The 25,572-nt window shown below is 40.3% G+C and overlaps 1 protein-coding gene across 7 annotated transcripts in view; it reads left to right on the plus strand.

The window, feature by feature from the left end:
* Positions 1–25,572, plus strand: part of VPS8 (VPS8 subunit of CORVET complex) — a 258,139-nt gene that overhangs the window by 200,328 nt on the left and 32,239 nt on the right. For all 7 annotated transcript variants that reach the window (XM_035275299.3, XM_054246193.2, XM_078350390.1 and 4 more), the window contains 2 exons: positions 1,438–1,603; positions 24,200–24,253. In XM_035275299.3, the coding sequence (XP_035131190.1) occupies positions 1,438–1,603; positions 24,200–24,253 (220 nt within the window). The remainder of the gene's footprint in view (positions 1–1,437; positions 1,604–24,199; positions 24,254–25,572) is intronic.

Consider the following 25,572-nt stretch of genomic DNA (forward strand, 5'->3'; position numbering starts at 1 on the left):
CTCGCTCAGGCCAGGCGCAGTGGCTCACGCCTGTAATGCCAGCAGTTTGGGAGGGAGGCTGAGGTGGACAGATCACATGAGGTCAGGAGTTCAAGATCAGCCTGACCACGTGAAGAAACCCTATCTCTACTAAAAATACAAAAATTGGCTGGGCGTGGTGGCGCGTGCCTGTAATCCCAGCTACTCAGGAGGCTGAGGCAGGAGGTTCACTTGCACCCGGGAGGCGGAGGTTGCAGTGAGGCGAGATTGCGCCACTGCACTCCAGCCTGGCAACAAGAGCAAAACTCTTGTCTCAAAAAAAAGAAAGAAAGAAAAAGGATTGATTTCTGAAATGTCCAACATTTTAGGTTAGAGAAATTAAGATAAATCGATGTAGATGGCTGAGAATTAGTCTCAGTCCTCACCTTCAGGAGGCTTATTTGGTAATTTAGTGTAATCGGTAGGGAATTTCTTTATAAGAATAGTGTAAAGATTTACTATAGCAATGACATTTTTGTAAATGTTTAATCAAATCACAACCCTTACCTTGAATTTGATGAGCAGACCACACATGTTATTATCAAGCTACTTAAATAATTATGATTTTTCCCAGTTGCCTTTTTTTTGAGACAGAGTCTTGCTCTGTCTCCCAGGCTGGAGTGCAATGGCGCAGTCTGCTCACTGCAGCCGCCACCTCCCAAGTTCAAGCAATTCTCGTGCCTCAGCCTCCCAAGTGGTTGGGACTACAGGCACTCACCACCACGCCTGGCTAATTTTTTGTTTTTTGATTTTTGGGTTTTGGGTGGTTTTTTTTTTTTTTTTTTTTTTTTTGAGACAGAGTTTCATTCTTATCACCCCGGCCGGCCGGAGTGCAGTGGTCGTGACCTCAACTCACTGCAACCTCCGCCTCCTGGGTTCAAGCGATTCTCATGCCTCAGCCTTCCAAGTAGCTGAGATTACAGGCGCATACCACCACACCCAGCTAATTTTTTGTATTTTTAGTAGACACGGGGTTTCACCATGTGGTCCAGACTGGTCTCAAACTCCTAACCTCACATGGTCTGTCCGCCTCAGCCTCCCAAAGTGTTGGTATTACAGGCGTGAGCCATCACGCCAGCCCCCAGTTGCCTTTTTCTTAGACTATCTAAAAATCCAAAAATACTATCCAGATTTCATAGTGTGAGAAATGACCGGAAGTTCAACTCATCCTGTAGGTAATTTGTAGTCCGAGAACTGTGATTCTGTTCGTACTCACAACGTAAGTATACAAATATATGAATTTGGATTTTGGTGAAGAGGGGACAGCAAAGGTGCATTTTCTTTCTCATTTTACCCTGTACAGACATGAGTGCATTCCTACTTATTAGAGATCTGTGTTGCCTCTAAGCACACTTACAAGCTTATGTTTACGGATTTTGTGCTAGTGAAAAGTACAGATGTGTCGCCTTCATTTCACAGCTGTGGCCATCTGTATCACTCATTCTGCCTACAAAGCAAAGAATGCACCATGGAAATTGAGGGCCAGACAAGATGGACGTGCTACAAATGCAGCTCAAGTAACAAAGTAGGAAAACTCAGTGAAAATGCATCTGAAATTAAAAAGGGCAGGATAACCCCCTCACAGGTAAGACTTGTTTTTGTGGCAAAATGGAGATGGTCTTTTCTTGCCAATGTCATTAGGCCTGGTCTCATTTTCCTCAGCTCCTATAGGTCTCGACAAATTTACCTGATGAGTATTAGGTACATGGAATGTTCTATTCAGTCCTTTCTCACGTTTGAAGGGCCTCTCCTCTCTACTCAGTACTGAAAAACACGGGTTTGAGAGCAACAGATGAGATTTTCTGCCTTCAGAAGGCTTAAGATCTAGTTGGACAGATGAGGTGTACACACATGAGCCTGCTTTAAGAACTTCTGACAGAGTAACAGCAAGTACAACTGAGTACCTGCAGGTACCAATGAGTGCCTATATGATAGGAGTGCGGAATTGTGACTTGTAAGTAGGGCTGATGATGGACAAGGTACGTACACATATGCTCTTTCACTGCCTTTGGAGTATGACTACTGGACTAGGTAACAATTTTATAGCCTTTTTTAAAAGCAGGCAGTGGAGCAGAGTTTGAACTCTGCTGCTGAGTGGTTTTCAGGAGAGTAGAACTTTGGTTCAGTGCGGGGAACAAGTACATGGTTTTCTCAGCTGGATAACTTTCTTCAAAGAATGTGATGCAATAGCGTTCATTTGGGAAGTCTTTCAATACCTTTAGAGTACATGACTACTGAACTAGATAATAACTTTATGGGTTTTTTTGTTTTTTGAGACGGAGTGTCGCTCTGTCGCCAAGCTGGAGTGCAATGGCGTGATCTAGGGACACTGCAACCTCTGCCTCCCAGGTTCAAGCTATTCTCCTGCCTTAGCCTCCTGAGTATCTGGGATTACAGGCACCTACCACCATGCCCAGCTAATTTTTGTATTTTTAGTAGAGACCAATTTCACCTTGTTGGCCAGAATGGTCTCGATCTCTTGACCTCATGATCCGCCTGCCTTGGCCTCCCAGAGTGCTGGGATTATAGGCATGAGCCACTGCACCCGGCCAATTTTGTGTATTTTACAGCCTTTTTTTAAGCAGGCAATGGAGCAGAGTTTGAATCTACTGCCTGACTGTTTTCAGGGGAGCAGAACTTGACAACACAAGGGGTTCAGTGTGGAGAAGTTACTGGGACTGGGACATGATCATTGTGCTGTACTCAGCTCTACTTCCTCTTTGAAATAGTATCTTATCTTCCACTTCCTGTTCCTTCCTCTGCGCTACCCCATCCTATAGTTGGCCTTCAGATCACATAGTAAAAAGTTGGGCCTGTTGCGTTTCTCTTTTTGTTTCATCAGCCATGGGCATTGTATTAGAGCAGAGGCTGGACTAACTGCCCTCCAGATAACAACGCAGAACTTCTGCTCTCCATTGTAGCCTTTCCATTTACCCTTTCCCCCAGTTTGCATTCAACAGTATGGTGGGTACTGTGCCAGGTGCCCGGGGATACAGTGGTAGACAAGGCAAACACGGTCTTGTCTTGCAGAGTTTACAGTCGATGAAATGATAAACAGATTTTTGACCAAGTACTCAAAAAAAAAAAACCTCATGTCCCTTTCCCACTTTTTGATGGTGTTCCTTTTTTCTTGCTGATTTGTTTGAGTTTTTTGTAGATTCTGGATGTTAGTTCTTTGTTGGATGCATGGTTTGTGAATATTTCCTCCCACTCTGTGGGTTGTCTGTTTACTCTGCTGATTATTTCTTTTGCTGTGCAGAAGCTTTTCAGTTCAGTTAGGATCTATTTATCTATTTTGGGTTTTTTTTGTTTTGTTTTGTTTTGGTTTTTTTTTTTTTTTACATTTGCTTTTGGGTTCTTGGTCACAAAGCCTTTGCCTAAGCCAGTGTCTAGAAGGGTTTTTCCAATGTTATCTTCTAGAATTTTTATGGATTCAGGTCTTAGATTTAAGCCTTTGATCCATCTCGAGTTGATTTTTGTATGAAGGGAAAGATGAGGATCCAGTTTCATTCTCCTACGTGTGGCTAGCCAGTTCTCCCAGCACCATTTGTTGAATAGGGCATCCTTTCCCCACTTTATGTTTTCGTATGTTTTGTCAAAGATCAGTTAGCTGTAAGTATTTGGTTTTCTGTCTGATTTCTCTACTGTGTTCCATGGTCTACCTTTCTGTTTTTATACCAGCACCATGCTATTTTGCTAACTGTAGTCTTGTAGTAGAGATTGAAGTTGGGTAATGTGATGTCTGCAGATTTGTTCTTTTGCTTATTATTGCTTTGGCTCTTTTTTGGTTCCAAATGAATTTTAGGATTCTTTTTCTAGTTCTATGAAGAATGATGATGGTACTTGATGGGAATTGTATTGAATCTGTAGATTGCTTTTGGCAGTATGGCCATTTTCACGATTTTGACTCTACCCATCCGTGAGCATAGGATATGTTTCCATGTGTTTGTGTCATCTGTGATCTCCTTCAGCAGCGATCTGTAGCTTTCCTTGTAGAGCTCCTTCACCTCCTCGGTGGGTATATTCCTACGTATTGTATTTATTTATTTTTGCAGCTATCATAAAAGGGATTGAGTTCTTGATTCTCAGCTTGGTCATGGTTGGCGCATAGCAGTGCTACTAATTTGGGTATGTTAATTTAGTATCCTAAATCTTTATTGAAATCTTTTGTCAGGTTTAGGAGCTTACTGGATGAGTCTTTAGGGTGTTTTAGGTGTACAGTCATGTCATCAGCACACAGTGGTGGTCTGACTGCCTCTTTACCTGTTAGGTCACCCTTGATTTCTTTCTCTTGCCCGATTGCTCTGGCTAGGACTTCCAGTACTGTGTTGAACAGAAGTGATGAAAGTGGGCATCCTTGTCTTGTTCCAGTTCTCAGGGAAAACTATTTTAAAATTGGATCTGCACATCAGCAGCAGGTTTGTTTCTGAGGCTGTCCCATTCTGCAGGGCGGGAGAGATGACCCAATATTTTCGTTAACAGGAAGCTTCAGTAAGATCAAATCTAGATGCTTTCTTGTAATTGTATAGAAGATAGAATGAGAACTATTTTGTTTTTTCTTAAATTTTCCTCTAGCTGTCTGTGTCCCTTGATTTTCTTGCATAAGATATTGTAAAAGATCTAGTGGGTTAGGTAATATAAGAAGGAAGAGGATATAAAATGTATCAAATACATTTGTTAGATGTTTTTATGTTAAGTTAGTCTTTACACAAAGTTATGAGCTGTAAAATATCTTCCTTATTTTACAGCTAAAGGAACTATCTGTAGCTCAGAGTGTGAGGGCCAGTATTTGAACTCAGGTTTGCAAGACCATCATTACCCCCAGTTATCCACCACCAGCCTATTCTATTTTTATTCTGGCTTTATTGAAACCTGGTAAAGCTGATTTTTAAGATACATCCATACCATATTGGCAGTCCTAATTAAAATTTCTCACCACTGTGTGAACCATTCACATTTCCAGTTATAAGAAAATTTAAAATGAAAATACGAATTCTACTATGATGGTTTTTTATTAAATTTTGTTATATGAAAGTTTTACTTTGCTCTCTTAATTTCCTTTTAAAATCTGTCATCCCTGGTTAAGTTCATACACGGTACATGGAGAGTAGCATGAGGGGCCATCAAGCCGAAACAGCCAGTCAGCTTCCACCTGCTGCTCTCTACACCTAGAAGGTGGCGAATGCATTGGGATCCCCTCACTTCTTTGCAACGCCGTCCTTCTGTCAAACAGCTTTCTGTTTCATCTTCTTCCAAGACTTGAGATAATTAACTCTTACGTCTTCAGTTTCTGACTCAGCTCAACAGGCTGCAGTAGCTACCCTCAAAACTGTGATCTTGGCTGTTAAACTCTTGTCTTCCCGCCACTTCTGTCTCACTCCTTTGTAGATAACTGGTCAGTATATACAACCAATAATTCAGACGTATTAGTCATCTGCCAGCAGGTCACGTAGATGTGATGGGGGTTATTCCCCAGAAAGCTTGCTTCCCTCTGATATAAGCACTTTTAGTCTTCCAAAAAAAAGGAGAAATGACCCAAATTACTTTCTTTCCTTATCTTCCCCTCTTTCTCCTTCCCCCAGGCTTACTGAAAATCGGGTCTGTAGAATAGGCCTCCTAAATCTATCTGATTCTCTTTCTGATTTCTCTACATATTACCCACAGGAGAAACCAATTTCAGATGAAGTGATCAACATTCTACTATATTTTCTTAACAAACATTGATACAATCAAATAATTTAAATTTCACCTTTGATTATTTCTTTATTAAATTCATAGTAGCAAATAACCATCTTCATTAGCATTGATTAGCATGAGAAGAAATTACCTTGCTGTTAATTGTTTAAAAAATAGTAATTGTTAGTTTTTAATTATTAGTTATATTTAATAGCAATTGTTAGTTTTTTTGCTTTGTTTTTTTTTTTTAATTTTTTATTGGATTTTAGGTTTTGGGGTACATGAGCAGAGCATGCAAGACAGTTGTGTAGGTACAAACATGGCAGTGTGCTTTGCTTTTCTTCTCCCCTTCACCCACATTTGGCATTTCTCCCCAGGCTATCCCTCCCCAACTCCCCCTCCCACTGGCCCTCCCCTTTTCCCCCCAATAGACCCCAGTGTTTAGTACTTTCCTTTCCATGTCCCTGTGTTCTCATTTTTCCTCACCCACCTATGAGTGAGAATATGCGGTGTTTCATTTTCTGTTCTTGTGTCAGTTTGCTGAGGATGACGTTCTCCAGATTCATCCACGTCCCTACAAACGACACAAACTCATCATTTCTGATTGCTGCATAATATTCCATGGTGTATATGTGCCACATTTTCCCAATCCAGTCTATTATCAATGGGCATTTTGGTTGATTCCAGGTCTTTGCTATTGTAAACAGTGCTGCAACGAACATTCGTGTACATGTGTCCTTATAGTAGAACGATTTATAGTCTTTTGGATATATACCCAGTAATGGGATTGCTGGGTCAAATGGAATTTCTATTTCTAAGGCCTTGAGGAATCGCCACACTGTCTTCCACAATGGTTGAACTAATTTACACTCCCACCAACAGTGTAAAAGTGTTCCTTTTTCTCCACATCCTCTCCAGCATCTGTTGTCTCCAGATTTTTTAATGATCGCCATTCTAACTGGCGTGAGATGGTATCTCAATGTGGTTTTGATTTGCATCTCTCTGATGACCAGTGACGATGAGCATTTTTTCATATGATTGTTGGCCTCATATATGTCTTCTTTTGTAAAGTATCTGTTCATATCCTTTGCCCACTTTTGAATGGGCTTGTTTGTTTTTTTCCTGTAAATCCGTTTGAGTTCTTTGTAAATTCTGGATATCAGCCCTTTGTCAGATGGGTAGACTGTGAAAATTTTTTCCCATTCTGTTGGTTGCCGATCCACTCTAGTGACTGTTTCTTTTGCCGTGCAGAAGCTGTGGAGTTTGATTAGGTCCCATTTGTCTATTTTGGCTTTTGTTGCCAATGCTTTTGGTGTTTTGTCCATGAAGTCCTTGCCTACTCCTATGTCCTGGATAGTTTTGCCTAGATTTCCTTCTAGGGTTTTTATGGTGCCAGGTCTTATGTTTAAGTCTTTAATCCATCTGGAGTTAATTTTAGTGTAAGGTGTCAGGAAGGGGTCCAGTTTCTGCTTTCTGCACATGGCTAGCCAGTTTTCCCAACACCATTTGTTAAACATGGAATCCTTTCCCCATTGCTTGTTTTTGTCAGGTTTATCATAGATTGTATAGTTGTATGTATGTTGTGTTGCCTCCGGTGCCTCTGTTTTGTTCCATTGGTCTATATCTCTGTTTTGGTACCAGTACCATGCTGTTTTGATTACTGTAGCCTTGTAGTATAGTTTGAAATTCGGTAGTGTGATGCCCCCCGCTGTGTTCTTTTTGCTTAGAATTGACTTGGCTATGCGAGCTCTCTTTTGGTTCCATATGAAGTTCATGGTGGTTTTTTTCCAGTTCTGTGAAGAAAGTCAGTGGTAGCTTGATGGGGATAGCGTTGATTCTGTAAATTACTTTGGGCAGTATAGCCATTTTCACGATATTAATTCTTCCTAACCATGAACATGGAATGTTTCTCCATCTGTTTGTGTCCTCTCTGATTTCGTTGAGCAGTGGTTTGTAGTTCTCCTTGAAGAGGTCTCTTACGTTCCTTGTGAGTTGTATTCCAAGGTATTTTATTCTTTTTGTAGCAATTGCGAATGGCAGTTCGTTCTTGATTTGGCTTTCTTTAAGTCTGTTATTGGTGTAGACGAATGCTTGTGATTTTTGCACATTGATTTTATATCCTGAGACTTTGCTGAAGTTGCTTATCAGTTTCAGGAGTTTTTGGGCAGAGGCAATGGGGTCTTCTAGGTATGCTATCATGTCGTCTGCAAATAGAGACAATTTGGCTTCCACCTTTCCTATTTGAATACCCTTTATTTCTTTTTCTTGCCTGATTGCTCTGGCTAGAACTTCCAGTACTATATTGAATAGGAGTGGTGAAAGAGGGCATCCTTGTCTAGTGCCAGATTTCAAAGGGAATGCTTCCAGTTTTTGCCCATTCAGTATGATATTGGCTGTTGGTTTGTCATAAATAGCTTTTATTACTTTGAGATACGTTCCATCGATACCGAGTTTATTGAGGGTTTTTAGCATAAAGGGCTGTTGAATTTTGTCAAATGCCTTCTCTGCGTCAATTGAGATAATCATGTGGTTTTTGTTTTTGGTTCTGTTTATGTTGTGAATTACGTTGATGGACTTGCGTATGTTGAACCAGCCTTGCATCCCCGGGATGAATCCTACTTGATCATGATGAATAAGTTTTTTGATTTGCTGTTGCAATCGGCTTGCCAATATTTTTTTGAAGATTTTTGCATCTATGTTCATCATGGATATTGGCCTGAAGTTTTCTTTTCTCGTTGGGTCTCTGCCAGGTTTTGGTATCAGAATGATGTTGGTCTCATAAAATGATTTGGGAAGGATTCCCTCTTTTTGGATTGTTTGAAATAGTTTTAGAAGGAATGGTACCAGCTCCTCCTTGTGTGTCTGGTAGAATTCGGCTGTGAACCCGTCTGGACCTGGGCCTTTTTTGTGTGGTAGACTCTTAATTGCTGCCTCAACTTCAGACCTTGTTATTGGTCTATTCATAGTTTCAGCTTCCTCCTGGTTTAGGCTTGGGAGGACACAGGAGTCCAGGAATTTATCCCTTTCTTCCAGGTTTACTAGTGTATGCGCATAGAGTTGTTTGTAATATTCTCTGATGATGGTTTGAATTTCTGTGGAATCTGTGGTCATTTCCCCTTTATCATTTTTTATTGCATCTATTTGGTTGTTCTCTCTTTTCTTTTTAATCAATCTGGCTAGTGGTCTCTCTATTTTGTTGATCTTTTCAAAAAACCAGCTCTTGGATTTATTGATTTTTTGAAGGGTTTTTTGTGTCTCAATCTCCTTCAGCTCAGCTCTGATCTTAGTTATTTCTTGTCTTCTGCTGGGTTTTGAGTTTTTTTGATCTTGCTCCTCTAGCTCTTTCAATTTTGAGGATAGGGTGTCAATTTTGGATCTCTCCATTCTCCTCATATGGGCACTTATTGCTATATACTTTCCTCTAGAGACTGCTTTAAATGTGTCCCAGAGGTTCTGGCACGTTGTGTCTTCGTTCTCATTGGTTTCGAAGAACTTCTTTATTTCTGCCTTCATTTCATTGTTTACCCAGTCAACATTCAAGAGCCAGTTGTTCAGTTTCCATGAAGCTGTGCGGTTCTGGGTCGGTTTCTGAATTCTGAGTTCTAACTTGATTGCACTATGGTCTGAGAGGCTGTTTGTTATGATTTCAGTTGTTTTGCATTTGTTGAGCAGTGCTTTACTTCCAATTATGTGGTCAATTTTAGAGTAGGTGTGATGTGGTGCTGAGAAGAATGTGTATTCTGTGGATTTGGGGTGGAGAGTTCTGTAAATGTCTATCAGGTTTGCTTGCTCCAGGTCTGAGTTCAAGCCCTGGATATCCTTGTTGATTTTCTGTCTGGTTGATCTGTCTAGTATTGACAGTGGAGTGTTAAAGTCTCCCACTATTATTGTGTGGGAGTCTAAGTCCTTTTGTAAGTCATTAAGAACTTGCCTTATGTATCTGGGTGCTCCTGCATTGGGTCCATATATGTTTAGTATCGTTAGCTCTTCTTGTTGTATCGATCCTTTTACCATTATGTAATGGCCTTCTTTGTCTCTTTTGATCCTTGTTGCTTCAAAGTCTATTTTATCAGAGATGAGAATTGCAACTCCTGTGTTTTTTTGCTTTCCATTAGCTTGGTAAATCTTCCTCCATCCCTTTATTTTCAGCCTTTGTGTATCCTTGCATGTGAGATGGGTTTCCTGTATACAGCACACTGATGGGTTTTGGATTTTTATCCAATTTGCCAGTCTGTGTCTTTTGATTGGTGCATTTAGTCCATTTACATTTAGGGTTAATATTGTTATGTGTGAATTTGATACTGCCATTTTGATGCTAAGTGGCTGTTTTGCCTGTTAGTTGTTGTAGATTCTTTATTATGTTGATGCTCTTTAGCATTCAGTGTGATTTTGGAATGGCTGGTACTGGTTGATCCTTTCTATGTGTAGTGCCTCTTTTAGGAACTCTTGTAAAGCAGGCCTGGTGGTGACAAAATCTCTGAGTACTTGCTTGTTCGCAAAGGATTTTATTTTTCCTTCACTTCTGAAGCTCAGTTTGGCTGGATATGAAATTCTGGGTTGAAAGTTCTTTTCTTTAAGAATGTTGAATATTGGCCCCCACTCTCTTCTGGCTTGTAGTGTTTCTGCCGAGAGATCTGCTGTGAGTCTGATGGGCTTCCCTTTGTGGGTGACCCGACCTTTCTCTCTGGCTGCCCTTAGTATTCTCTCCTTTATTTCAACCCTGTTGAATCTGACGATTATGTGCCTTGGGGTTGCTCTTCTTGCGGAATATCTTAGTGGTGTTCTCTGGATTTCCTGCAATAGAGTGTTGGCCTGTCTTGCTAGGTGTGGGAAATTTTCCTGGATGATGTCCTGAAGAGTATTTTCCAGCTTGGATTCATTCTCTTCGTCCCCTTCTGGTACACCAATCAAACGTAGGTTAGGTCTTTTCACATAGTCCCACATTTCTTGGAGACTTTGTTCATTCCTTTTTGCGCTTTTTTCTCTAATCTTGGTTTCTCGTTTTATTTGATTGAGTTGGTCTTCGACTTCAGATATTCTTTCTTCTGCTTGGTCAATTCGGCTATTGAAACTTGTGCTTGCTTCGCGAAGTTCTCGTATTGTGTTTTCAGCTCCTTTAATTCATTCATATTCCTCTCTAAGTTATCCATTCTTGTTATCATTTCCTCGAGTCTTTTTTCAAATCTTTTTTCAACGTTCTTAGTTTCTTTGCATTGATTTAATACATGATCTTTTAGCTCACAAAAGTTTCTCATTATCCATCTTCTGAAGTCTAATTCCGTCATTTCATCACAGTCATTCTCCGTCCAGCTTTGTTCCCTTGCTGGTGAGGAGTTTTGGTCCTTTCTAGGAGGCGAGGTGTTCTGGTTTCGGGTGTTTTCCTCCTTTTTGCGCTGGTTTCTTCCCATCTTTGTGGATTTGTCCGCTGGTCGTCTGTGTAATTGCTGACTTTTCGATTGGGTCTCTGAGTGGACACCCAGAATGTTGATGATGAAGCATTTCTGTTGCTTGGTTTTCCTTCTACCAGTCTAGCCCCTTCGCTGTACGACTGCTGAGGTCCACTCCAGGCCCTGCTTGTCTGGGGTGCACCTCTAGCAGCTGTGGCACAGCGAGGGATGCTACCAGTTTCTTTTTCTGCTATCTTTGTCCCAGGATGATGCCTGCCTAATGTCAGTCTTTTGGATATAGAGGGGTCAGGGAGCTGCTTGAGGAGACAGTTTGTAGTTTATAGGAGCTTAATTGCTGAGCTGTGAGCTCTGTTGTTCATTCAGGGCTGTTAGGCTGCTATGTTTGATTCTGCTGCAACAGAGCTCATTAAAAAAACCCTTTTTTTTTTTTCCTCAAATGCTCTGTGTTGAGGGGTTTGGGCTTTATTTTTGGATGTCCGTTGGGGTCCTGCCCAGCTAGGACGCAGACTAGCCACTATTTGCCTGCCGAGGCTCCGCCCTGCTGTTGTGAGGCTCGCCCTGGCTCTGCTGTTTTCTCTTCCACGCCCTGCGGCGGAGTCTCTCTGTTGTAGCGGGTTGCCTCGGCAACGGCAGGCTGCATCAGCAGTGGGCGTGTATCTCAGTAGGGACGGGTTGCCTCGGCAACGGCTGGCTGCGTCAGCAATGGGCGTGTATCTCAGTTGGGGCGGGTTGCCTCGGTAATGGTGGACGCCCCTCCCCCTCAGAGCGTCTCGGGCCGTCTGCACGGGGCTTGTTTGAAATCGCGGTTTTGTTCGTCCCACTGGGCCACCCCTAACGCTCTGTCCCTGTAATCCCCTGGGCTGGCCCACTGTCCAAGTCTATCTAGCTCAGTCTCAAGTCCAGCCCTCTCACGGCTCCGGTTGCCTGTTCAACAGGGCGCCCGGACAAGCGCGCCCTGTGGGGAGCGCTGGGTAGGGCCGGCCGCCGCCAACCTGGCTGCCAGCTTCGCCAGGCGGAAGTTCTGCCTGGCGTCCCACGTTTCCTCTTCACTTGGGAATTTCCCCGTTCCTGGGCAACAAAGATCAGTCTGGAAATGCAGCTCAGACTCACCTCTCCGTGGACACAGCGAGAGCTCCAATCCTGGGTTCTTCTCACAGCGCCATCTTGAGTCCTGTCCTGTTAGTTTTTAAGTGTTAGTAATTATCAACAGGCAATTTGATATAAATTTAAAGAAAAAGAACTAATGTTTGCTAGATTTCAGTTATTAATAGGGCTTGGAGTTCTTGAGAGTAGGTAATAAGCTAACACACTGTTATGTACCAGAACGTTCAAGTTGTCATTCCTTTGAAAACTTCAAAAGCAAGAGCATTCTTAAATACTCATTAGGGAGCTTTTTATGGTGTTGGTCAAAATCAGCTGAGTTTTTCTCCACTACTTGGAATTGGTTTTATTTCTCGGTGTTAGAGTTTTCTAGGAAAATGTTTTGTTTTTTGGGGGTAAATGTGTAAATAATGTCAGGAGGAAGAATTAACAACTTCCAAGTAGTTATTCAGTAAATGATATTTATGTTCACTAGTCATAATTTTCTAGTAACCATTACACATTGCTTATTTATTTTGAATTCCCACTATAATTGGAGATTCAATTTACGTGTCATTTAATGAAATAGGAAAAGTGACATTAAAACCTGTTTTCATTTGTCCATTTTATTTATTTATTTATTTTATTGCATTTTAGGTTTTGGGGTACACATGAAGAACATGCAAGATAGTTGCATGGGTACACACGTGGCAGTGTGATTTGCTGCCTTCCTCCCCTTCAGCTATATCTGGCATTTCTCCCCATGCTATCTCTCCCCAGCTCCCCACCCCCCACTGTCCCTCCCCTATTCCCCACAACAGACCCCAGTGTGTAGTTCTCCCCTCCCTGTGTCCATGTGTTCTCATTGTTCAACACCCACCTATGAGTGAGAACATGCGGTATTTCATTTTCTGTTCTTGTGTCAGTCTGCTGAGAATGATGATCTCCAGGTTCATCCACGTCCCTACAAAGGACACGAACTCATCGTTTTTGATGTCTGCATAATATTCCATGGTGTATATGTGCCACATTTTCCCAGTCCAGTCTATCATCGATGGGCATTTGGGTTGATTCCAGGTCTTTGCTATTGTAAACAGTGCTGCAGTGAACATTCGTGTGCATGTGTCCTTATAGTAGAATGATTTATAGTCCTTTGGATATCATTTGTCCATTTTAAAAGAATATTAGCTCTCTGATATAAATAGGTCATATCAATAGTATATTACCATAATTAAATATATATTACTATAATTAAACCGAATACTAAAAAATGAGATTTTAGTGTTCAACAGTAGCGGCATTTCTCAAAAGAGTATCGTCAACATTAAACTTACAAATTAAATGAAGGTTTTTTTTAGATGGAATCTCGCTCTGTCTCCAGGCTGAAGTGCAGTGGTGTGATCTCAGCTCACTGCAACCTCTGCCTCCGGGGTTCAAGCAATTCTCCTGCCTCAGCCTTCCAAGTAGCTGGGACTACAGGCACATGCCACGATGCCTAGCTAATTTTTTGTATTTTTAGTAGAGACAGGGTTTCACAATGTTGGCCAGGGTTGTTTCGATCTCTTGACTTCGTGATCTACCCGCCTCGTGATCCACCCACCTCAGCCACCCAAAGTGCTGGGATTATAGGAGTGAGCCACCACTCCCCGCCTAAATGAAGATTAATGTGTCTCAGAAGTGCATAGAGATGATTTGTCATCCTAATATAAATACAGCATTTTGAGGAAACTTTTGCCCATTTTACAATAATCTTGTTAGTATGCTGTAGTACTTCGTGATTCATTACTTCAGCCAGTATTTAATGTTAAGTGATTCATTACTTCAGCCAGTATTTAATGTATGCCTACATTGGGCCAAACACTATTCCTGGTATGAGTATACATTGGTGAACAAAAAAATAACCACAGTTCCCACTATCATGTGGTTTGCCATCTAGTGAGGGAGCTAGCCATAAATAGGTAAATAAGCATTATATAAAATATATAGTTTCAAATTATCATAGGTACATAATTGGCATAGAGGGAAAGAATAGACTATTATAGGGAGAATAACATGGGGGAAACCTACTTTAGATTCGGTGGTTAGGGAATCTTTATATGCAGAGATAAAATTTAAGCCAAGACTTGAAGGCTAAGATGGTAGCAGCCATGTGAAAAATATTTCAGGCAAGAGAGAGCGGCAAGCACAGAGGAGCCGAGGAAACAAATGACTTGTTCGAGGAACTGAAAAAAGATCAGCAGCAGGAACGTGGTTCCCAAGAGGGAAGATGGCCGGGAATGAAGTTGAAGAGGTAGGTAGATAGGGCCTGGTTAGCCTCAGAGACCCTGGTCAAGCGTTTGGTTTTTATTCCTGGGAATCATTCAGTGGTGATCGCAACTGCAGAGAATGAGTCGATCGCCACATGCATATCACCAGCCCTGTTCCAATGATTTTCCAGAGCTGTATTATATTCAGACTTTTGAAGTTCCATAAATTTGTGTATTTTCCCTTTGATACAGAAAAATCTTCATATAGACAAAGAGACCTAAAGATGAAAATAATACCAAGAAATTGTTTTTAGTATTTTTATAGAACTAAGGCTTTGATGGAAATATGAGATAAGGACATAAAAAAATCCTATCATCGAATAAAATTTGAAAAAAATGCAATTTTACCAGTGATCAAAGAAATGCAACTAAATCAACTATATGATGCCATTTTTTTTTTACTTCTTAAGCTGGCAAATATTTAAAAATACGTAATTAAATAGAAATGCTTTAAAAATACCTATGCGTTTACATTGATAAGGATGTAAGGAGACAGGTGCTTTTACGCACTGCTAGTGGGAATGCATATTTGTATAAGTCCACAATCCCTTGTCTGAGTCACTTTGGCCAGATATGTTTCAGAATTCAGAAGTTTTTGGATTTTATGAATGTAATACGAAGACTTCCACTTCAGGACAAGATGCATTTGGAGGTTTTTGGGGGAGGAAAGGGACAAAATATATAAAATAATGGTTCATAAGACATTGGACACCAGGCAGTGAAAAATAGTGACCCTGAAAGACAAGAAACAAATTACATAAACCCTAGGATTTCTACCAACTTACTCCCTGGAGAAAGTTTTCACACCATGACTCAGAGAGGGAGAACCAAGGCAGAACTTAGTCTCTCTGGGTCTAAGAGACAGAGCTCAGAGTCCAGGAAAGACAAGGTGGCTAGAGTTTACAGGATGGAGTATTATGGAGAGAGAGAGTTTACAGGATGGAGTATTATGGAGAGAGAGAGTTTACAGGATGGAGTATTATGGAGAGAGAGAGTTTACAGGATGGAGTATTATGGAAAGAGAGTTTACAGGATGGAGTATTATGGAGAGAGAGAGTTTACAGGATGGAGTATTATGGAGAGAGAGAGTTTACAGGATGGAGTATTATGGAGAGAGAGAGTTTACAGGGTGGAGTATTATGGGGAGAGTTTACAGGATGGAGTATCTGGAGAGAGAGTTTACAGGGTGGAGTATTATGGAGAGAGAGAGTTTACAGAGTGGAGTATTATGGAGAGAGAGTTTACAGGGTGGAGTATTATGGAGAGAGAGTTTACAGCGTGGGGTATTATGGAGAGAGAGAGTTTACAGCATGGAGTATTATGGCGAGAGAGAGTTTACAGGATGGAGTATTATGGAGAGAGAGAGTTTACAGGATGGAGTATTATGGAGAGAGAGAGTTTACAGGATGGAGTATTATGGAGAGAGAGAGTTTACAGGGTGGAGTATTATGGCGAGAGAGAGTTTACAGGATGGAGTATTATGGAGAGAGAGAGTTTACAGGATGGAGTATTATGGAGAGAGAGTTTACAGGATGGAGTATTATGGCGAGAGAGAGTTTACAGAATGGAGTATTATGGAGAGAGAGAGTTTACAGGATGGAGTATTATGGAGAGAGAGAGTTTACAGGGTGGAGTATTATGGAGAGTAAGAGTTTACAGGGTGGAGTATTATGGAGAGAGAGAGTTTACAGGATGGAGTATTATGGAGAGAGAGTTTACAGGGTGGAGTATTATGGAGAGAGAGAGTTTACAGGGTGGAGTATTATGGAGAGAGAGAGTTTACAGGATGGAGTATTATGGAGAGAGAGAGTTTACAGGGTGGAGTATTATGGAGAGTAAGAGTTTACAGGGTGGAGTATTATGGAGAGAGAGAGTTTACAGGATGGAGTATTATGGAGAGAGAGAGTTTACAGGGTGGAGTATTATGGAGAGAGAGAGTTTACAGGATGGAGTATTATGGAGAGAGAGAGTTTAAAGGGTGGAGTATTATGGTGAGAGAGAGTTTACAGGATGGAGTATCTGGAGAGAGAGAGTTTACAGGATGGAGTATTATGGAGAGAGAGAGTTTACAGGGTGGACTATTATGGAGAGAGAGGGCTCCATCGATCTGCAGAAGGTAACTTTTGAGTATTCATTTGAGGACTTACCACTTGCTTGTCCACTGTGTGAGGAAACTACTTAAGGTCAAAAATAAAAAAAGAAAAGAAATGAAAAAGAAGAAAAAGTACCATCCAAAAGGATTCAGTTAAACAATGTCCCAGACTCACAAAGAGCCAGAGGTAGTGCTTGCTCCTACCAGCCAGCCTGGAAATCACAGGGTACCATTGAGAGTACTAAGTAAATTCTTAGCCTCAGTAGTGGGGAAAAAATTAACTGCCACTTTGATCTCACCTAAAAAAGCTTAAAAGCAAAAACCTAAAAATATAAAACTATTTCCAAGTATTGTAACCACATCTCAGAACAGAGCTCGAGAATGTATAAAGAATTATAAAAATATCCAGTACCCAACAAGATAGGATCCACAGTGGCTGGTATTTGATAAAAAATGACGAGGCATGTAAAGTAGCAGGAAAACACAAGCCGTGATAATGAGGGGAAAAATCAACCCAATGAAACTAACACAGAAATGACCCAGATAATAAAATTAGCAGACAAGGACATGTAAAGTTATAATAGTATTCCATATGTTCCAGAAGCTAGAAGAACAATCAAACACGTCAAATGGAAATAGGGAATTTAGAACCAGTAGAACATCTAGAGATTTAAACTACAATGTCGGAGATGAAGAATATACTAGATTCTTAGCAGAATGGGCATTGGAGAAGAAGTGATTAGTGAACTTAACAATATAGCAATAGAAACTATCCCAAATCAAACACAGAGAGAAAAAAAGACTAAACAGAAATGAACAGGGCTTGGTGCAGTGGCTCATGCCTGTAATCCCTGCACTTAAGGAGGTCAAGGCAGGAGGGTCACTTGAGCCTAGGAGTTTTACACCAGTCTGGGCAACATGGTAAGACTCTGTCTCTACAGAAATTTTTTAAAAATTAGCTGGATGTGGTGGCACATGTCTGTGGTCCCAGCTACTCAGGAGCTGAGGCAAGAAGGTAACTTGAGCCCAGAAGGTCAAGGCTGCAGTGAGCTATGATTGTGCCACGGGACTCCAGCCTGGGCAACAGAGCGAAACTCTATCTCAAAAAAGAAAAAAGAAAAAGAAATGAGTAGATCATTGGTGAACTATGGAACAACTTCAGGTGGCCAAATATATATCTAATTGCAATCCTGGAAGAAGTAGGGACACAGAATACAAAAAAAATATTTGAAGAGATGTGATAGAGTGCTAATTCCAGTAATAGCAGAGCAACCTATGTTAGATGACCTTTCTGCTAATAATAATTATAAGCCCTAGACAAACTATTAAAAAAAACAGTGTTTAGAGAACAACTGGAAGCAGGCAGAAACTATAGGGAATGCAGACCTTGGGAGAAGGGAGGCAAACTAGACAATGTCTGCATTTAACCAGCTTTTCTCTGGGGTGCTTCTTGGCTTGCTGTGGAGTACTAGAGAGAAGAATTTGAATGGCAAGTCTCATTCATACTGGGCTAAAGAAACAGAGGTCAAATTACAAGACTACCAAAGCAGCTCTAAATTGAGGGGAAAAATCTGAGAAGGAAGCCTGCCACAGAAGAGGGAGCCCCAGGTTTTCTTTGCACTTTTCCAAACTGTGTACAGACAGACAGTGCTTTCAGAAAGCAGCATCAGGTACTAAAGAACTGAGCAGAGATTTCAGCAGCTGCATGGTGCTGAGTTTTGAATGTAAATGTTGCTATGTTAGAGGGATTGATAAATACTTCAAATTTTGTGGTGAAACTGCAGAAGGGATATAGTTGAGGACTAAGGGATTTCCCAGGACTAAAGGCAAAAGCACATTAAATCCTAACAAAGCCAAAACCCAAACTATCACAGGATGAGTAAAAGGAAAAAGGAAATTGTAACCTATAATCAAGAGAAAAAGCATCAGTAAAAGCAGACCTATGAATGACCCAGATGCTGGATTTGGCAGTTAAGAACTTTAAAATAAAAATTATAAATATGTTAAATAATTAGTGGAAAAGATTAGCAGAATGATTGAACACATAGGGAAACCTCAGCACAGAAAGAGAGACTCTGAAGTAAAACCAAGTGTAAATTGTAGAGCTAAAAAAACATATCTAAAGTGAAAATTTTGTTAGATGTCAACAGCATTTCTAACACTGAGAAAAAAGTTAGTAAATTTGAATACAATTCAACAGAAATAATAATTGTAACTGAAGCACAGAGGCAAAAAAAATCAAATGTGAAAAAATCTCTTGGTGACCTGTGAAACAGTATCTACAAGTCTGTCATATATAAATTGTAGATATATAATGTACATATATCTATAATTTATATATATGATAGGCATATATGTGAATATAATATATAACATATAGAAAAAATATATATATATATATATTTAGAGAGAGAGAGCTGGATTTCTGGAACATAAAGGGCAAGAGAATGGGAGCTGGGGACATTTGACCTAATAATATCTGAAGTTTTCCCAAATTTGGTAACAAACATCAACCCATACAGTCAAAAAACTCAGCAAATCTCTAGCAGCGTAAATGTGAAGGAAACCATACCCAGACACAGCATAGTCATAGTCAAACTGCTGAAACCAAAGACGAAGAAGAGATTTCCAAAGGAGCCAAAGACAACAATAATAATGATGGCTGCTTTCTCATTTTTTAAAGAAAAAAACGGAGGCCAGGAGACAATAAAATGGCATTTGAAGTGCTAGAAAGTAAGTTAGTGTGGTACATATATTGTATATGACCTTCCTGGGTGGACTAGTCTTTATTTCATAATTACATGCTTTTGAGAGATAAACAAAGGATATAAATAGCCTCACTTTGGTTCAGATCAGGTTTGGCTTCCAGATGACTTTTGGTGTGAAAAATATTTTTAAAACAATCTCAGTTTCAGAGCTTCTTGGATTTCAGAATTATAGGGAAAGGATTTGTGGACCCATCTTACTTATTTGAAGAAAAAGTAGTAATATGTATTTTTAAATGATTATACCTTTGAAGATTTCTAAAAAAATCTGTCAACAGAAATTATCAAGTTTGTGTGCCAAATGTTATATGCAAAGATACAACATTTTAAAAATAATTTTTAAAAATTGAAAACAACCTGAATGTCCCAACAGCCCACAGTTGATTAAATGAGTCATGGTATGTCTAGGCAGTGAATGAACTGCTTTGTAGCTGTGAAGAATCATATCGTAAACAAAAAAAAAAAGAAGAAAAATTGTATTGGAGAATAATATTGATATGTCGAAGTAAAGATTCATAATGTGCAACATAAAAAGACCACAGCAGGTATTCCAAGTTTCAGTATCAGTTATTGCTGTGTGATTGGGTTGTGCTTTTTATTTGCTTTGTTTGAGCTATTATATTCCTTAAATTTCTGTCACTGAACATGTATTTTTTTTACAATCAGAAGAATTAAGTCTTTTTTTTTTTTTTCCATTTAAAAAGGTCTCACTCTGTTGCCTAAGCTGGAGTACAGTGGTAAGATTACAGTTCACTCCATCCTCAACCTCCCGGGCTCAAGCTGTCCTTCCAACTCACCCTCCCAAGTAATTGAGACCTCAGGTTCACACCACCATGCCAGGCTAATTTTTAAATTTTTTGTGAAGATGGAATTTTGACATGTTACCCAGGCTGGTCTTAAATTCCTGGGCTCAAGCTGTCCTCCTGCCTTGACCTCCCAAATTGCTGGGATTACAAGTATAAGTTACCATTCCTGGCTTTACTAAAAAAAAAAAAAAAAAAAAAAGGCCAGGCATGGTGGCTCACACCTGTAATCCCAGCACTTTGGGAGGCCAAGGCAGGTGGACTACTTGCGGTCAGGAGTTCAGGACCAGCCTGATCAACATAGTGAAACACCATCTCTACTAAAAATCCAGAAATTAGCTGGGGGTAATGGCATGCACCTATAATCCCAGCTACTCAGGAAGCTGAGGCAGGAGAATCACCTGAATCTGGGAGGTAAAGGTTGCAGTGAGCTGAGATTGCATCATTGCGCTCCAGTCTGGGCAACAACAATGAGACTCCATTTCAAAAAAAAAAAAACCGAGGTGATAAAGAAGATACTCATATTGGTTTTAAACTTCAGCTCAGATTGCTTGGTTAAGTCAGGAATCATTTTATTAACAAAGATCACAAAAAGTTCAGCATTATTAAGCCCATAGCTTAGTGTATCATCCATATCCCCAGATCTAGTGTCTGCACACCTGGATTTAAAGTGTCTCTTTTAAGCTTCATTGCCTGAGGCATTTCCAGAAGGAATCCTGTTAAATGAAAAAATAAGGCCTTTCATGAGGATGCCATTTCTGTTGCCACTTCAAACATTCTCTGACTTAATCTCTGGAGAACAGCCTTCTCGGATAATCATCCACCACCTCATCTAGTTCTTGGCTTGTTTTTAAAAGTCTGCAGATTCTTTCATGAGGTCATTTTTTAAAGCTAATGTCTACTTTCCTTTGAAAATCTCTTTTCTCCCTTTTTGAAAAGAGCATACCAGAAGTTAAAACTGGACCATTTTTAGCCAGCTACGTCATACATCTGGAGTGAATTCCAAAGTATTAATGTCATGGTATGTTTATAGCAAAGACTGTCAAGTCTAATTTTTGCAGGTGTGCTAAATCTGAAAGGGCAGTCTGGAGAGCTAGCAGTTTTGACTGTTGAGCTGAGGTATGTTTTCTAAAGTTATTCTTAAAATCAGAGGGGTTAAACAAAACCTGCAATGTGGTCCTACTTGAATAGCAATGCGACGATGATAGGAAGTCTCTTTATCATCTGCACTATAGGCTCTTATAATTAGAGTTGAAAGAGGCTTGAGATCTTGTAACTGCTTACCAGTACCTCATTCTAGTCAGACAGTATCTAGTATCTATTGAACTACTTACAGTAATAATTATATTCTGCCCTTGATATGGTTTGGCCATGTCCTCACCCAAATCTCATCTTGAATTGTAGTTCCCATAATCTCCATGTGTCATGGGAAGGATCCGGTGGGAGGTGATTGAATCATGGGGGCAATTACCCTCATGCAGTTCTTGTGATAGTGAGTGAGTTCTCACGAGATAAGGGGCTTTTCCCCTTTTGCTCCGCACTTCTCTCTCCTGCTGCCTTGTGAAGAAGAATGTGTTTGCTTCCCCCTCCACTATGATTGTAAATTTCCTGAGGCCTTCCCAGCCATGTGGAACTGTGAGTCAGTTAAACCTGTTTCCTTTATAAATTACCCAGTCACAGGTATTTCTTCATAGCAGCATGAGAATGGACTAACACCTGTAAATTAATAAGCAGATATTCTGGTCTCTGTATATTTGATATTTTTGCTACAATTCACTGCTGAAACCCTATGGGCCAGAAATTTTCATTGAAAAAATGTTTGATAACATTGAATTTCTCTTATAGATATAAGGCTATTCATATTTTCTGTTTTGGGTCCATTTTTGTAAGTTCTGTTTTTGAAGAATGTGTTCTTTTAATTTGTCCAGTGTATTGGCATAAAATTATTTACAATAGGCTTTTATCATTTTTAAATATCTGTAAATGATGTTGCACGTTATAATATATCCTCTTTCATTGCTGACACGGGTAATCTATATTCTCCTTTTCTTGATCAATCTCAATAGCAGATGATCAATTTTATTTATCTTTTCAAAGAACCAATTTTGACTGATAATTTCTCTTTTGTTTTGTTTGATTTTGATTTCACTGACTTTTGCTGCTTTTCTACTTCATTTGATTTTACTTTGATCTCCTTCTAGTTCCCTACATTGGAAACTTGTATCCTTTATTTTAAACCTTTCTTATTTTCCAGTGTAACATATGGGCTATAAATTCTCCTAACCGCTGTTTTTGTTGTATGCTATGTATTTCTTTAAATGCTTTATCGAGGTATAATAATTGACATAAACTGGACATGTATAAAGTATGTAAATTTGACATATGTGTACATTCAGGAATCTATCACCACAATCAAGATAATGACCCGACCCATCACCACTAAATATTTACTTAATCCCTCCCTCCTGTTCCCTGTCAACCACTGATTCGTTTTACAAACTAATTAAACAATAAATTAGTTTGCATTTTCCAAAGTTTTAGATTAATGAAACTGTAAGATTGATATACTTTTTTTATCTGACTTCTTTCACTCAGCATATTTATTTGCACGATTGCATCAGACATTTTTAAGCTATTGGCTGCATAGATGTTTAGCATTGTGTGTCTTCCTGAGGAATTGACCCCTATATTATTATGGGATGACCCTTTTTATACTTGATAGTAGTCTTTGCTCTAAAATCTAGTGCTATCGGCAGGGCACAGTGGCTCAGGCCTGTAATCCCAGCCTTCTGGGCACAGAGGCTGAGGCAGGCAGATCAACTGAGGTCAGGAGTTCGAGACCGGCCTGGCCAATATGGTGAAACCCTATCTCTACTAAATACAAAAAACTAGCCAGGCGTGGTGGCACATGCCTGTAATCCCAGCTACTTGGGAGGCTGAGGCAGGAGAACCACTTGAACCAGGAGGCAGTGGCTGCAGTGAGCCAAGATTGCACCATTGCACTCCAGCCTGGGCAACAGGAGTAAGACTCCAGTTCAGTCAATCCATCAGTCAGTCAATCAGTCATCTAGTGCTATCATGGTATATTTTTCCCATCCTTTTAATCTATTTTGAGCCTTCATATTTAAATGGAGTGTTTCTTGTAGGCAGTATGTAGTTGGGTCTTTTTGTCTTATCTAAAATCTCTGTTTTTCTTTTCTTTTTTTTTGAGACAGAGTTTCGCTCTTGTGACCCAGGCTGGAGTGCAATGGCACGATCTCGGCTCACCGCAACCTCCACCTCCCGGGTTCAGGCAATTCTCCTGCCTCAGCCTCCTGAGTAGCTGGGATTACAGGCATGCGCCACCATGCCCAGCTAATTTTTTGCATTTTTAGTAGAGACGGGGTTTCACCATGTTGACGAGGATGGTCTCGATCTCTTGACCTCGTGATCCACCCGCCTCGGCCTCCCAAAGTGCTGGGATTACAGGCGTGAGCCACCGCGCCCAGCCTAAAATCTCTGTTTTTCAACTCTTCAAATATTTAAAGCTATTTCTATAATATTAGTCTTTTTTTTCTTGGACTAAACATCCTTTTATTACAGTTCGATACTTTTTCTAAATCCTTCACTATGGTCTAAGTCTTCTGTGCACCCTGTGCTTCAGAGGGATATTGCATCACAGCAGAGACTTTGAGATGCCGTCTGCAAGAAAGCCTGGTCGCTGCAGCGTGTTGTAGGCCCTTTCAGACAGCAGCTCGTTTTCATTCAGTTGCATACGTCATCACCAAAGATCCATTATCTATTTAGTTCCTCACCATTTGGTTAAAATCAGCCTAGACCATCTGTCCCACTTTTCTCACCCAAATCATGTTTTTTTCCTTGGTTCACTACTGATTTTTTGATCTCCAGAAAAATTTCAAGGGGACTTAACACAAAATCTGTTCATTGTTCCTCTGGAAATGTCTGTTTTATCTTAGTGATACCAATTCTACTTGAATTATTTTGAATGTGAGTCAGAAAAAACTAGACTATAACTGAAAAGGTATTAAAATTTTTGCCTTTGTTTCCCCAGGTAAAAATGTCTCCATCATATCATCAGTCCAAAGGGGATCTCACTGGTAAAAAGGTGAGTTTGTTTGAAACAGTTCAGAGCAAAAAAACAGTTCCTCCTTCTGTGTGTTTATTCTCCTATGTTGAATGCTGTTCTCAACATGGCAATGATTTTTAATTATCTTAATGCTGTTGAAGGTTCTTTCTGATGAGATGCTTTAATGGCATGTCTCCAGGCCTCATTGGCTCTTCCAGAGAAACTGAGTTGGGTTTTGGTGTCAGCCTCCTAGCAGCTGTCAGTTTCTAGAATTTCCGTCTTCTAGACGAGGCCTGGTGTCATGGTATCAGTGAGTGGTAGCTGGTGAAAGATATTCAGAGAGGAGAGCTATATAGTTTGTCTTAATAATGTGCTTTACTTCTAGAGAGCTACGCCTAAAAACGTTGGCCTGAGATATTAACACCACTGAGAAGGTCTTCAGTAAATAGTGGTAGAAGAGAGCTCTCATGTTCCTGACTGTAAGCTCTGTGACCACAGATAAGGTGTGACTGTTTTACACCCTGTCTGAGCAACGCATAGATGATGTCAAGAGAACCACTAAAATTCTTTTCCTTTATCCAGCTGCAAAGGTGCAGTTGAAACATGGTTAACAAAGGGACATTTGTGCTTGTTTCTTTCATTATTTTTCTTTCTCTAGTAGTTGAATTGTTTTTCTTCCTTGTCCATTTTTACAGTTTCAGCCAGCATTCGTATCAGTGAAGGACTATAGAACAAAAGTAACCGCTTGCTGGCTCTGTTGACTAACAGCAGGTTTTAGCTTCAAAGCAGTGTTCCAAAGATGGGTCCCTGTGCTCGGACTTCAGAATCCCCTGAGCCTTTTTCAAAAGAGAAGAGAATGAAAATAAAAGATGTTGGTCTGCAAAGGCCTATAACGTGCTACACATGAAAACCTCCTTCTCTCTTGTCAAGGCAGCAGGGCAGGCAGGACTGAGGCGGGGCTGTTGCCACTAGGAGCCATCACACTGGTGCGCAGAGCCGGCGGAGCCTGACCTGTTAGTCTCACTCAGTAAACAGAAGAGGAGGTGGGAATCCAGAGGGTTTCCAGTCTTTTTGTCTTTGCTCTCCAATGTTAGCTACGGGACGAACTTATAACATAGAGATGTGCCTTGGATACCACCAGACTTGGGTTCAAAGATTTATTCCTCCACGTATTTCTCTGAATGACCTTGTGTAAACTGGCCCCTCTCTTTCATCTTACATGAAATGGTGATGCTATCTCTCAGAATTGTCCTGAAGATTAAGTGAAACGCTGTACTGTTTAAGAGTCTCACACTGTGTTTGACGTACAGTAAGTACTCAAGCTGCTGTCGACACTAGTATGAAATGCAGGTCTCCCA

The sequence above is a fragment of the Callithrix jacchus genome, chromosome 15, assembly GCF_049354715.1.
Source record: "Callithrix jacchus isolate 240 chromosome 15, calJac240_pri, whole genome shotgun sequence".
In the NCBI taxonomy this organism is placed as follows: Eukaryota; Metazoa; Chordata; class Mammalia; order Primates; family Cebidae; genus Callithrix; species Callithrix jacchus.